Raw genomic sequence first — 15,165 nt, forward strand, 5'->3', positions numbered from 1 at the left:
GGGTGAGTGAGTGGGTGATTGAGTGGGTGAACGAGTGGGTGAGCGAGTGGGTGATTGAGTGAGTGAACGAGTGGGTGAGTGAGTGGGTGAGCGACGTGGTGAGCGTGGGGGTGAGCGAGTGGGTGAGCGAGCGGGTGAGCGAGTGGGTGAGCGATTGGGTGAGCGAGTGGGTGAGCGATTGGGTGAGCGAGTGGGTGAGCGAGTGGGTGAGCGAGTGGGTGAGCGAGTGGGTGAGTGAGTGGGTGAGTGAGTGGGTGAGTGGGTGAGTAGTTGGGTGAGTCAGTGGGTGAGTGAGTGAGTGGGTGAGTGAGTGAGTGAGTGAGTGAGTGAGTGAGTGAGTGAGTGAGTGACTGAATGAGTGGGTGAGTAGTTGGGTGAGTGAGTGGGTGAGTGAGTGAGTGAGTGGGTGAGTGAGTGGGTGAGTGAGTGGGTGAGTGAGTGAGTGACTGTGTGAGTGAGTAGGTGAGTGGGTGGGTGAGTAGTTGGGTGAGTGAGTGGGTGAGTGAGTGGGTGAGTGAGTAAGTGAGTGAGTGGGTGAGTGAGTGGGTGAGTGAGTGGGTGAGTGAGCGAGTGGGTGAGTGAGCGAGTGGCTGAGTGAGTGAGTGGCTGGGTGAGTGGCTGAGTGAGCGAGTGAGTGAGTAGGTGAGTGAGTGAGCGAGTGAGTGAGTAGGTGAGCGAGTGAGTGAGCGAGTGAGTGAGTAGGTGAGTGAGTGAGCGAGTGAGCGAGTAGGTGAGCGAGTGGGTGAGTGAGTGGGTGAGCGAGTGGGTGAGCGACTCACGCAGGCCGGCGCGTGGTGGATCTACGATGGCCACCACGGGATCGCCCCTCACGGAGTTCACCAGCGCAGAGAGGGAATCCTCGGCCCTCGCGCAGACAAAGCGAGCGTTGGTCACCCCTAGACACACACACACACACAGACAGACACACACACATACACACACAGTCAGACACACACAGACACACACACACACATACACACACACATACACACACAGACACACACACACACAGACACACACACAGTCACACAGATAAACACGCAGACACACACAGTGACACACACACACACAGTTACACACACAGACAGACACACACACAGACACAGTCACACACACACACAGACACAGTCACACACACACAGACACACAGACACTGAGACACACAGACACACACACAGTCAGACACACACAGACACACACACACAGACACACACACAGTCAGACACACACACACACACAGACAGTCAGACACACACACAGACACACACACACACAGACACACACACACAGTCACACACACAGTCAGACACACACATAGACACACACAGTCAGACACACACATAGACACACACACAGTCAGACACACACAGACAAAGTCACACACACACAAACACCGACAGACACACACAGACACACACAGACACACACACAGACACACACACAGACACACACACAGACACACACACAGTGACACACACACACACAGACACACACACAGTGACACACACACACACAGACACACACACAGACACACACACAGACACACACACAGACACACACACAGACACACACACAGTGACACACACACACACAGACACACAGAGACACACACAGTGACACACACACACACAGACACACACAGACACACAGACACACACAGACACACACAGACACACAGACACACACAGTGACACACACAGTCACACACACACACAGACACACACACACACACACAGACAGACACACACACACAGACACACACACACAGACAAACACGCAGATAGACACACAGACACTGATACACACAGACACACACACAGACAGACACACACACACAGACACACACACAGATAGACACACAGACACTGAGACACACAGACACACACAGACACACAGACACTGGGACACAGGGACACTGGGACACTGGATCATCACCGTTGAGTGCAGCGTTGATGTTGGCGTCTTCGATGGCTTCAGCGCAGATGTCCACTCCAACGACGCTCTTCACAAACTACAACGACAACAACAACAACAATGTCAACAACATCAAAAACATCAACAACATCAACAACGTCAACAACGTCAACAGCGCTCTTCACAAACTACACCATCTACATCAACATCATCAACAACATCAACATCATCAACAACATCAACACCATCAACAACATCAATAACACCATCAATAACAACATCAACACCATCATCAACATCAACATCAACAACAAAATCAACAACACCATCAACAACACCATCAACAACATCATCATCACCATCTTCACCATCAGTGGGTGAGTGAGTGAGTGTGTGAGTGAGTGGGTGAGTAGGTGAGTGTGTGATTAAGTAGGTCAGTGGGTGAGTGGGTGAGTGAGTGAGTGGGTGGGTGGGTGAGTGATTGAGTGGGTGAGTGGGTGAGTGAGTGGGTGAGTGAGTGGGGGAGTATGTGATTGAGTGGGTGAGTGGGTGAGTGAGTGGGTGAGTGAGTGGGTGAGTGAAAAGGTGAGTGAGTGGGTGAGTGAGTGGGTGAGTGAGTGAGTGGGTAGGTGAGTGAGTGAGTGAGTGGGTGTGTGAGTGGGTGAGTGAGTAGGTGAGTGAGTGGGTAGGTGAGTGAGTGGGTAGGTGAGTGAGTGGGTAGGTGAGTGAGTGGGTAGGTGAGTGAGTGAGTAGGTGAGTGGGTGGGTAGTTGGATGAGTGAGTAGGTGAGTGGGTGAGTAGTTGGGCGAGTGAGTGTTGAGTGACTGTGTGAGTAGGTGAGTGGGTGAGTAGTTAGGTGAGTAACTGTATGAGTGAGTGACTGAGTGAGTGAGTAGGTGAGTGAGTAGGTGAGTGAGTGAGTGAGTGGGTGAGTGAGTGAGCAGGTGAGTAGGTGAGTGAGTGAGTGAGTGGGTGAGTGAGTGAGTGAGTAGGTGAGTGGGTGAGTAGTTAGGTGAGTAACTGTATGAGTGAGTGGGTGAGTGACTGAGTGAGTGAGTAGGTGAGTGAGTAGGTGAGTGAGTGAGTGGGTGAGTGAGTGAGCAGGTGAGTAGGTGAGTGAGTGAGTGAGTGGGTGAGTGAGTGAGTGAGTAGGTGAGTGGTGAGCGAGCTCCTCACCCGCGCCAGGGACAGGCCGATGGTTCCCGTTCCACAGCAAACGTCCAGCAGGTGAGTGAGTGGGTGGGTGAGTGGGTGGGTGAGTGGGTGAGTGAGTGGGTGAGTGAGTGGGTGGGTGAGTGGGTGAGTGAGTGGGTGAGTGAGTGGGTGGGTGAGTGGGTGGGTGAGTGGGTGAGTGAGTGGGTGGGTGGGTGGGTGGGTGGGTGAGTGGGTGAGTGAGTGAGTGGGTGGGTGAGTGGGTGAGTGAGTGGGTGAGTGAGTGGGTGAGTGAGTGGGTGGGTGAGTGGGTGAGTGAGTGGGTGGGTGGGTGAGTGGGTGGGTGGGTGGGTGGGTGAGTGGGTGGGTGAGTGGGTGAGTGAGTGGGTGGGTGAGTGGGTGAGTGAGTGGGTGGGTGGGTGGATGGGTGGGTGAGTGGGTGAGTGAGTGAGTGGGTGGGTGAGTGGGTGAGTGAGTGGGTGGGTGAGTGGGTGAGTGAGTGGGTGGGTGAGTGGGTGAGTGAGTGGGTGGGTGAGTGGGTGAGTGGGTGAGTGAGTGGGTGGGTGAGTGGGTGAGTGGGTGAGTGAGTGGGTGGGTGAGTGGGTGGGTGAGTGGGTGGGTGAGTGGGTGAGTGGGTGAGTGAGTGAGTGGGTGAGTGAGTGGGTGAGTGAGTGGGTGGGTGAGTGGGTGAGTGGGTGAGTGAGTGGGTGGGTGAGTGAGTGGGTGGGTGAGTGAGTGGGTGGGTGAGTGAGTGGGTGGGTGAGTGAGTGGGTGGGTGAGTGGGTGAGTGGGTGAGTGGGTGAGTGAGTGGGTGAGTGAGTGGGTGAGTGAGTGGGTGGGTGAGTCGGTGAGTAGTTGGGTGAGTGAGTGGGTGAGTGAGTGGGTGAGTGAGTGGGTGGGTGAGTGGGTGAGTAGTTGGGTGAGTGAGTGAGTGAGTGACTGAGTGAGTGGGTGAGTGGGTGAGTAGTTGGGTGAGTGACTGAGTGGGTGAGTAGTTAGGTGAGTGACTGTATGAGTGGGTGAGTGACTGTATGAGTAGGTGAGTGAGTGGGTGAGTAGTTGGGTGAGCAAGTGAGTGAATGAGTAAGTGAGTGAGTGAGTGACTGAGTGGGTGAGTGGGTGAGTGAGTGACTGAGTGGGTGAGTGGGTGAGTGAGTAGTTGGGTGAGCGAGTGGTGAGCGAGCTCCTCACCCGCGCGAGGGACAGGCCGATGGTTCCCGTTCCGCAACAGACGTCCAACAGGTGAGTGTCCTTGGTGAGGCCGGCCCACTCACCCAGGAGGGTGAGCAGAGCCTCCGCTCCACCTGTGTTCACCTGCAACGCCATCAACATCATCATCATCGTCATCACGATCAACATCATCAACATCATCATCGTCATCATCAACATTATCATCATCATCACCATCATCATTATCATCATCATCATCACCATCATCACCGCCACCATCATTATCATCATCAACATCGTCAACATCGCCATCACCGCCATCATCAACATCGCCATCATCATCATCATGATCAACATCGCCACCACTATCACTACCATCGTCAACATCATCATCATCACCATCACCACTCACCCAGGAGGGTGAGCAGAGCCTCCGGTCCACCCTTGTTCACCTGCATCAACATCATCATCATCAACATCATCACTACCATCACCGCGATCGCCATCATCACCGCTATCATCTTCAACAACATCATCACCATCATCATTATCATCATCATCATCACCATCAACATCATTATCGCCATTGCCATCATCATCATCATTATCATCATCATCATCACCATCGTCATCATCATCAACATCATTGCCATCGTCATCATCATCAACATCATCATCATCAACATCATCATCATCAACATCATCACCATCATCAACAACATCATCACCATCACCACTCACCCAGGAGGGTGAGTAGAGCCTCCGCTCCACCTGTATTCACCTACATCGCTCACCGTCGTCATCATCTCATCATCATCAACATCAACAACATCATCGCCATCGCCATCATCATCATCATCATCGTCATCAACATCAACATCAACAACATCATCATCATCAACATCATCATCATCATCACCAACATCATCACCGCCATCGTCATCATCATCACGATCAACATCATCGCCATCATCAACATCATCATCAACGCCACCGCCATCATCACCATCATCACCATCATCATCATCACCAACATCATCAACATCATCATCATCATCACCATCATCATCAACAACATCATCATCAACATCATCACCATCATCATCATCACCAACATCATCAACATCATCACCATCATCATCAACAACATCATCATCAACATCATCACCATCATCATCACCACCATCACCGCCATCAACATCGCCACCACCACCATCACCACTGCCATCAACATCACCATGATGATGGTGATGTTGATGTTAATGTTGATGATGGTGATGATGTTGATGATGATGATGATGTTGATAATGTTGTTGATGATGTTAATGTTGATGATGTTGATGATGTTAATGATGATGTTGATGATGATGATGGTGATGATGTTGATGATGATGATGTTGATGATGATGTTGTTGATGTTGATGATGTTGATGATGTTGATGATGATGTTGATGTTGATGATGATGTTGATGATGTTGATGATGATGTTGATGATGTTGTTGATGTTAATGATGATGATGATGATGTTGATGATGTTGATGATGGTGATGATGTTGATGATGATGATGTTGTTGATGTTAATGATGATGTTGATGATGTTGTTGATGGTGATATTAATGTTGATGTTGTTGTTGTTGTTGATGATGTTGTTGATGTTGATGTTAATGATGATGTTGTTGATGGTGATATTAATGTTGATGTTGTTGTTGTTGTTGATGTTGTTGATGTTGATGTTAATGATGTTGTTGATGGTGATATTAATGTTGATGTTGTTGTTGTTGTTGATGACGTCACCTGGAAGAACGCTGCTGGCGAGATGAGGAAGTTGAGTCCCATCAGCGTCTCCTTGATCCTCGCTGAGCCCCACAGGAGCTCAGCCGCACTCTCAACTCGCTCCCTACGTCAACAACAACAACATCAACAACAACATCAACATCACCCACAACATCAACAACATCAACAACAACATCAACAACATCAACATCACTATCATCATCACTCTCAACTGGCTCCCTACAACAACAACATCAACAACATCAACAACAACCTCACCACCATCACCATCATCACCACCACCACCATCATCACCATCATCATCACCACCATCATCACCATCATCACCACCATCATCACCACCACCATCACCACCATCACCATCATCATCACCACCATCATCATCATCACCATCACCACCATCATCACCACCATCACCATCATCACCACCATCATCACCACCGCCATCACCATCATCATCACCACCATCATCACCACCACCATCACCATCATCATCACCACCATCATCATCATCACCATCACAACCATCATCACCACCACCATCACCATCATCATCACCACCATCATCATCATCACCATCACAACCATCATCACCACCACCATCACCACCATCATCATCACCACCATCACCACCATCATCATCACCACCATCACCACCATCATCATCACCATCACAACCATCATCACCACCATCACCACCATCATCACCACCATCACGCTGACCTCTGACCCTGCAGCAGGAAGTAGAGTGAGGTCACTCCGCAGGCCTTCCCAGAATCCTCCGCGGTGAAGAAGTGAACCACTTCCTGTTTCACGGCTGCCACTTCCTGTTCCGAGAGCTCCTGGGGTCACCGAGGGGTCACGGGGGGGTCACAGGGGGGAGGTCACGGAGGGTCAAGTGGGGAGGGCACGGGGGGAGGTCACGGGAGGGCATGGGGGGTCACGGGGGGGTCATGGAGGGGTCAAGACACAAAGACAAAGGTGACCCCAGGTAGCCCACACAGTGCTGTAGGGGCAAGTGCTGTTATTGGGGCACACTCACCCACCCACCCACACAACAACCCACCCACCCGCTCACCCACCCACCCACCCACCCACCCACTCGCCCGCCCACCCACTCACCCACTCACCCACCCACCCACTCACCCACCCACCCGCTCGCCCACCCACCCACCCACTCGCCCGCCCGCCCGCCCACTCGCCCGCCCACTCACCCACCCACTCACCCACCCACCCACTCACCCACCCACCCACCCACCCGCTCGCCCACCCACTCACCCACCCACCCACTCACCCACCCACCCACCCACCCGCTCACCCACCCACTCACCCACCCACTCGCTCGCCCATCCACCCACCCGCTCACCCATCCACTCACCCACCCACCCGCTCGCCCACCCACCCACCCGCCCACCCACCCACCCGCTCACCCATCCACTCACCCACCCACCCACCCGCCCATCCACCCACCCGCTCGCCCATCCACTCACCCACCCACCCGCTCGCCCACCCACCCACCCGCTCGCCCATCCACTCACCCACCCACCCACCCGCCCATCCACCCACCCGCTCGCCCATCCACTCACCCACCCACCCGCTCGCCCACCCACCCACCCGCTCGCCCATCCACTCACCCACCCACCCACCCGCCCATCCACCCACCCGCTCGCCCATCCACTCACCCACCCACCCGCTCGCCCACCCACCCACCCGCTCGCCCATCCACTCACCCACCCACCCGCCCACCTGTGGGTGGAAGGTGAGGATGACCATGAGCTCCTGGCAGCGTGAGGTCCTCACGGTCAGCTGCCTCCAGTGGCCTCGGTAGGAGTGCGGGTCATAGACGTCGTACTTGGACTGTCTACTTAGACACACACAGTTACACACACAGACACACACACACACACAGACACACACACACACAGACACACACACACACAGTTACACACACACACAGACACACAGTTACACACACACACAGGAGTGCGGGTCATAGACGTCGTACTTGGACTGTCTACTTAGACACACACACACAGACACACACACAGACACACACACAGACACACACACAGACACACACAGTTACACACACACACAGACACACGCACAGACACACAGACACACACACACACAGACACACACACAGTTACACACACACAGACACACAGACACACACACACAGACACACACACACACACACAGGTGTGGGGGTCATAGACGTCGTACTTGGACTGTCTACTTAGACACACACACACACAGACAGACACACACAGAGAGACACACACACACACACACACAGACACACACACACACAGTGACACACACACACACACGCAGGTGTGGGGGTCATAGACGTCGTACTTGGACTGTCTACTTAGACACACACACACACACAGTTACACACACACACACAGACACACACACACACAGACACACACACACAGACAGACACACACAGACAGACACACACAGACACACACACACACACAGACAGACACACACAGACACACACACACCCACACACACACACAGACACACACACACACAGACACACACACACACAGACACACACACACACAGACAGACACACACAGACACACACACACACAGACAGACACACACAGACACACACACACCCACACACACACACAGATACACACACAGACACACACACATAGACACACACAGAGACGCGAGCAAGGGAGTGACCGAGTGAGTGAGCAGGTGAGCGAGTGAGTGAGCGAGTGAGTGACCGAGCGAGTGAGTGACCGACTGAGCGAGCGACCGAGCGAGTGACCGACCGACCGAGTGACCGAGTGAGCGAGCGAGCGACCGAGTGAGTGAGCGAGTGACTGAGCCACGGATCGAGCCACGCACCGCACAAGTGTCTGCGTGGCGAGTGCCACCTCCACCGTGACGCTGTCCACGTGCGCGCAGCCGGCGGGGGGAGTGAGTGAGTGAGCGAGTGACTGAGCCACGGAGTGAGCCACCCACCGCACAAGTGTCTGCGTGGCGAGCGCCACCTCCACCGTGACGCTGTCCACGTCCGCGGAGCCGGCGGGGGGAGCGAGTGAGTGAGCGAGTGAGTGAGCGAGCGAGCGACCGAGTGAGTGAGCGAGCGAGTGAGCGAGCGAGTGAGCGAACCGAGCGAGCGAGTGACCGAGCGAGTGACCGAGTGACTGAGCCACGCACCGCACAAGCGTCTGCGTGGCGAGTGCCACCTCCACCGTGGCGCTGTCCACGTGCGCGCAGCCGGCGGGGGGAGCGACACAGCAGGAGCCCAGGCGGTAGGCGCCCAGCCGGAACCCCACCACCCGCTCCCCGCACTCGCCTCGCCCCACACTCAGCTCACACTTGTTCCTGTAGCCTCGCTGTACACACACAGCACACACACACACACACAGTACATACAGTACACATACAGTACACACAGTACACACACACAGTACACACACACAGTACACACAGTACACACACACACAGTACAAATACAGCCGGAACCCCACCACCCGCTCCCCGCACTCGCCACGACCCACACTCAGCTCACACTTGTTCCTGTAGCCTCGCTGCACACACACAGCACACACACAGTACATACATACAGTACACATAGTATACACACAGTACATACATACAGTACACACACACAGTACACATAGTACACACACAGTACACACACACAGTACACACACTACACACACACACTACACACACACAGTACACACACTACACACACACACTACACACACTACACACACACACTACACACACACTACACACACACAGTACACACACACAGTACACACACAGTACACACACATTACACACACACAGTACACACACATTACACACACACAGTACACACACACAGCACACACACACAGCACACACACACAGCACACACACACAGCACACACACACAGCACACACACAGCACACACACACAGCACACACACACAGCACACACACACAGCACACACACACAGCACACACACAGCACACACACAGTACACACACAGTACACACACAGTACACACACACAGTACACACACACAGTACACACACAGTACACACACACAGTACACACACAGTACACACACAGTACACACAGTACAGACACAGTACAGACACAGTACACACACAGTACACACACACAGTACACACACAGTACACACATTACACACACACAGTACACACACAGTACACACACACAGTACACACACAGTACACACACACAGTACACACACACAGTACACACACAGTACACACAGTACACACACACAGTACACACACACAGTACACACACAGTACACACACAGTACACACACAGTACACACATTACACACACAGTACACACACAGTACACACACAGTACACACACAGTACACACATTACACACACACAGTACACACACAGTACACACACACAGTACACACACAGTACACACACACAGTACACACACAGTACACACAGTACACACACACAGTACACACAGTACACACACACAGCACACACACAGTACACACACACAGCACACACACTACACACACACAGTACACACAGTACACACACACAGTACACACACACAGTACACACAGTACACACACACAGTACACACACACAGTACACACACACAGCACACACACACAGCACACACACAGTACACACAGTACACACACACAGTACACACAGTACACACACACAGTACACACACACAGTACACACACAGTACACACAGTACATACACAGTACACACACACAATACACACACACAGCACACACACACAGCACACACACACAGTACACACACACAGTACACACAGTACACACAGTACACACACAGTACACACACAGTACACACACACAGTACATACAGTACACACACAGTACACACAGTACACACAGTACACACACAGTACACACACAGTACACACACACAGTACACACACAGTACACACACAGTACACACACACAGTACACACACAGTACACACACACAGTACACAAAGTACACACACAGTACACACACAGTACACACACAGCACACACAGTACACACAGTACACACAGGGTGAGTGAGTGAGTGGCTGGATGAGCGGCTGAGTGGGTGAGTGAGTGGCTGAGTGAGTGAGTGGGTGAGTGAGTGGCTGGGTGAGTGGCTGGGTGAGTGAGTAAGTGGGTGAGTGAGTGGCTGGGTGAGTGAGTGAGTGAGCGAGTGAGTGAGTGGCTGGGTGAGTGAGTGAGTGAGTGGCTGGGTGAGTGAGTGAGTGAGTGAGCGGGTGAGTGAGTGGCTGGGTGAGTGAGTGAGTGAGTGAGCGGGTGAGTGAGTGAGTGGCTGGGTGAGTGAGTGGGTGGGTGAGTGGCTGGGTGAGTGGGTGAGTGAGTGAGTGAGTGGGTGGGTGAGTGGCTGGGTGAGTGGGTGAGTGAGTGGCTGGGTGGGTGGGTGAGTGAGTGGCTGGGTGGGTGAGTGAGTGGGTGAGTGAGTGGGTGAGTGAGTGAGTGAGTGGGTGAGTGGCTGGGTGAGTGGCTGGGTGAGTGGCTGGGTGAGTGGCTGGTTGAGTGGCTGGGTGAGTGGGTGAGTGAGTGGCTGGGTGAGTGGGTGAGTGAGTGGCTGGGTGAGTGGCTGGATGAGTGGGTGAGTGAGTGGCTGAGTGAGTGAGTGGGTGAGTGAGTGGCTGGGTGAGTGGGTGAGTGAGTGGCTGGGTGAGTGGCTGGGTGAGTGGCTGGGTGAGTGGGTGAGTGAGTGGCTGAGTGGGTGAGTGAGTGGGTGAGTGAGTGGGTGAGTGGCTGAGTGGGTGAGTGAGTGGCTGGGTGAGTGGGTGAGTGAGTGGCTGGGCGGGTGAGTGAGTGGGTGAGTGAGTAGGTGAGTGAGTGAGTGGGTGAGTGGCTGGGTGAGTGGCTGAGTGGGTGAGTGAGTGGCTGGGTGAGTAGGTGAGTGAGTGGCTGGGTGAGTGGCTGGGTGAGTGGGTGAGTGAATGGCTGAGTGGGTGAGTGAGTGGCTGGGTGAGTGGGTGAGTGAGTGGCTGAGTGAGTGGCTGATTGAGCGAGTGGGTGAGTGGCTGAGTGAGTGGCTGAGTGGGTGAGTGAGTGAGTGGCTGAGTGGGTGAGTGAGTGGCTGAGTGGGTGAGTGGGTGAGTGGCTGAGTGAGTGAGTGAGTGGCTGATTGAGCGAGTGGGTGAGTGGCTGAGTGGGTGAGTGAGTGAGTGGGTGAGTGGCTGAGTGAGTGGCTGAATGGGTGAGTGGGTGAGTGAGTGAGTGGCTGAGTGAGTGGCTGGGTGAGTGAGTGGCTGGGTGAGTGAGTGGCTGGGTGAGTGAGTGGCTGAGTGGGTGAGTGGGTGGGTGAGTGGGTGAGTGAGTGGGTGAGTGAGTGGGTGAGTGAGTGAGTGAGTGAGTGAGTGGCTGGCTGAGTGGCTGAGTGAGTGGCTGGGTGAGTGGCTGAGTGACTGACTGAGTGGCTGGGTGAGTGGGTGAGTGAGTGGCTGAGTGGGTGAGTGAGTGGCTGAGTGAGTGGCTGAGTGAGTGGCTGAGTGGGTGAGTGAGTGGCTGAGTGAGTGGCTGAGTGAGTGGCTGAGTGAGTGAGTGAGTGGCTGAGTGGCTGAGTGAGTGGCTGGGTGAGTGGCTGAGTGACTGACTGAGTGGCTGGGTGAGTGGGTGATTGAGTGGCTGAGTGAGTGAGTGGCTGAGTGGCTGAGTGAGTGGCTGGGTGAGTGGGTGAGTGAGTGGCTGAGTGAGTGAGTGGCTGAGTGGCTGAGTGAGTGGCTGAGTGAGTGGCTGAGTGAGTGGCTGAGTGAGTGGCTGAGTGGCTGAGTGAGTGGCTGGGTGAGTGGCTGAGTGACTGACTGAGTGGCTGGGTGAGTGGGTGAGTGAGTGGCTGAGTGAGTGAGTGAGTGGCTGAGTGGCTGGCTGAGTGGCTGGGTGAGTGGCTGAGTGAGTGGCTGAGTGACTGACTGAGTGGCTGGGTGAGTGGGTGAGTGACTGACTGAGTGACTGACTGAGTAGCTGGGTGAGTGGGCAGCTGACCTGTAGGGGTGAGGGAGTGATGCCCAGGAAAGGGCAGCACAGGTGGTCGTACTTCTCTCTCTGGTTCAGCACCCACGGCTGCAGGGCACGGTTGTGAGCACAGATGTCCCTGGGTCAGAGGTCAGATGTCAGAGGTCATAGGCAAGCCACAGTGACTGAGTGAGTCAGTGTGTGAGTCAGTGAGTGAGTGTGTGAGTGAGTGTGTGAGTGAGTGAGTGAGTGACTGAGGAAGTGTGTGAGTCAGTGAGTGAGTGAGTGACTGAGAGATTGACTGAGTGAGTGAGTCACTGAGTGAGTGACTCAGTGAGTCAGTGAGTCAGTGTGTGAGTCAGTGAGTGTGTGAGTGAGTCAGTGAGTCAGTGAGTGACTGACTGAGTGAGTGAGTGAGTCAGTGAGTGAGTGACTGAGTGAGTGTGTGACTGACTGAGTGAGTGAGTGAGTCAGTGTATGAGTGAGTGAGTGACTGACTGAGTGTGTGAGTGAGTCAGTGAGTGTGTGAGTGTGTGACTGAGTGAGTGACTGAGTGAGTGTGTGAGTCAGTGAGTGAGTGAGTCAGTGTGTGAGTGAGTGAGTCAGTGTGTGAGTGAGTCAGTGTGTGAGTGAGTCAGTGAGTGAGTGAGTCAGTGAGTGAGTGAGTCAGTGAGTGAGTGAGTCAGTGAGTGTGAGTGTGTGAGTGAGTCAGTGAGTGACTGAGTGAGTTGAGTGAGTCAGTGTGTGAGTGTGTGAGTGAGTCAGTGAGTGATTGAGTGTGTCAGTGAGTGAGTCAGTGAATGTGTCAGTGAGTGAGTGAGTGAGTCACTGAGTGACTGAGTGTGTGAGTGACTGAGTGAGTGACTGAGTGAGTGATTCAGTGAGTCAGTGAGTGAGTGACTGACTGAGTGACTGAGTGACTGACTGAGTGAGTGACTGACTGACTGAGTGACTGACTGACTGTGTCTGTGCGTACTTGGCTAGACGCATCAGGACAGCCTTAGCCAGGCTCTGCTTCTGCTGCAGCTGCAGTGAGTGAGTGAGTGACTGAGTGACTGAGTGAGTCAGTGTGTGAGTGACTGAGTGAGTGAGTGAGTGACTGAGTGAGTGACTGAGTGACTGACTGAGTGAGTGACTGACTGAGTGACTGACTGACTGTGTCTGTGCGTACTTGGCTAGACGCATCCGGACAGCCTTAGCCAGGCCCTGCTTCTGCTGCAGCTGCAGTGAGTGACTGACTGACTGAGTGACTGAGTGAGTGAGTCAGTGTGTGAGTGACTGAGTGAGTGACTGAGTGAGTGAGTGAGTGACTGAGTGAGTGACTGACTGAGTGACTGACTGACTGTGTCTGTGCGTACTTGGCTAGACGCATCAGGACAGCCTTAGCCAGGCCCTGCTTCTGCTGCAGCTGCAGTGAGTGAGTCAGTGAGTGAGTCAGTGAGTGAGTCACTGAGTGACTGAGTGAGTGAGTGACTGACTGAGTGAGTGTGTCACTGAGTGTGAGTGAGTGAGTGACTGACTGAGTGAGTGACTGAGTGAGTCACTGAGTGAGTGAGTGAGTGACTGACTGACTGAGTGAGTGACTGAGTGAGTGACTGAGTGAGTGACTGAGTGAGTGACTGACTGGCTGTGTCTGTGCGTACTTGGCTAGACGCATCAGGACAGCCTTAGCCAGGCCCTGCTTCTGCTGCAGCTGCAGTGAGTGAGTCAGTGAGTGAGTCAGTGAGTGAGTCACTGAGTGACTGAGTGAGTGAGTGACTGACTGAGTGAGTGTGTCACTGAGTGTGTGAGTGAGTGAGTGACTGACTGACTGAGTGAGTGACTGAGTGAGTCACTGAGTGAGTGAGTGAGTGACTGACTGAGTGAGTGACTGAGTGAGTGACTGACTGAGTGAGTGACTGAGTGAGTGACTGACTGGCTGTGTCTGTGCGTACTTGGCTAGACGCATCAGGACAGCCTTAGCCAGGCCCTGCTTCTGCTGCAGCTGCAGTGAGTGAGTCAGTGAGTGAGTCAGTGAGTGAGTCACTGAGTGACTGAGTGAATGAGTGACTGACTGAGTGAGTGTGTCACTGAGTGTGTGAGTGAGTGAGTGACTGACTGACTGAGTGAGTGACTGAGTGAGTCACTGAGTGAGTGTGTCAGTGAGT

The 15,165-nt window shown here is 53.7% G+C and overlaps 1 protein-coding gene across 1 annotated transcript in view; it reads right to left on the bottom strand.

The window, feature by feature from the left end:
- Window positions 1–14,044, bottom strand: part of TRMT2A (tRNA methyltransferase 2A) — a 29,042-nt gene extending 14,998 nt beyond the window's left edge. Inside the window, exons 1-9 of the mRNA XM_078884220.1 lie at window positions 13,995–14,044; window positions 13,049–13,157; window positions 9,223–9,401; window positions 7,777–7,891; window positions 6,754–6,872; window positions 6,031–6,133; window positions 4,258–4,380; window positions 1,936–2,011; window positions 780–896 (exon numbers count right to left, since the gene is read on the bottom strand). Of these exons, the coding sequence (XP_078740346.1) occupies window positions 780–896; window positions 1,936–2,011; window positions 4,258–4,380; window positions 6,031–6,133; window positions 6,754–6,872; window positions 7,777–7,891; window positions 9,223–9,401; window positions 13,049–13,157; window positions 13,995–14,008 (955 nt within the window). The 5' untranslated portion in view covers window positions 14,009–14,044. The remainder of the gene's footprint in view (window positions 1–779; window positions 897–1,935; window positions 2,012–4,257; window positions 4,381–6,030; window positions 6,134–6,753; window positions 6,873–7,776; window positions 7,892–9,222; window positions 9,402–13,048; window positions 13,158–13,994) is intronic.
- Window positions 14,045–15,165: the final 1,121 nt, after the last annotated feature.

The sequence above is a fragment of the Lampetra fluviatilis genome, chromosome 79, assembly GCF_964198595.1.
Source record: "Lampetra fluviatilis chromosome 79, kcLamFluv1.1, whole genome shotgun sequence".
In the NCBI taxonomy this organism is placed as follows: domain Eukaryota; kingdom Metazoa; phylum Chordata; class Hyperoartia; order Petromyzontiformes; family Petromyzontidae; genus Lampetra; species Lampetra fluviatilis.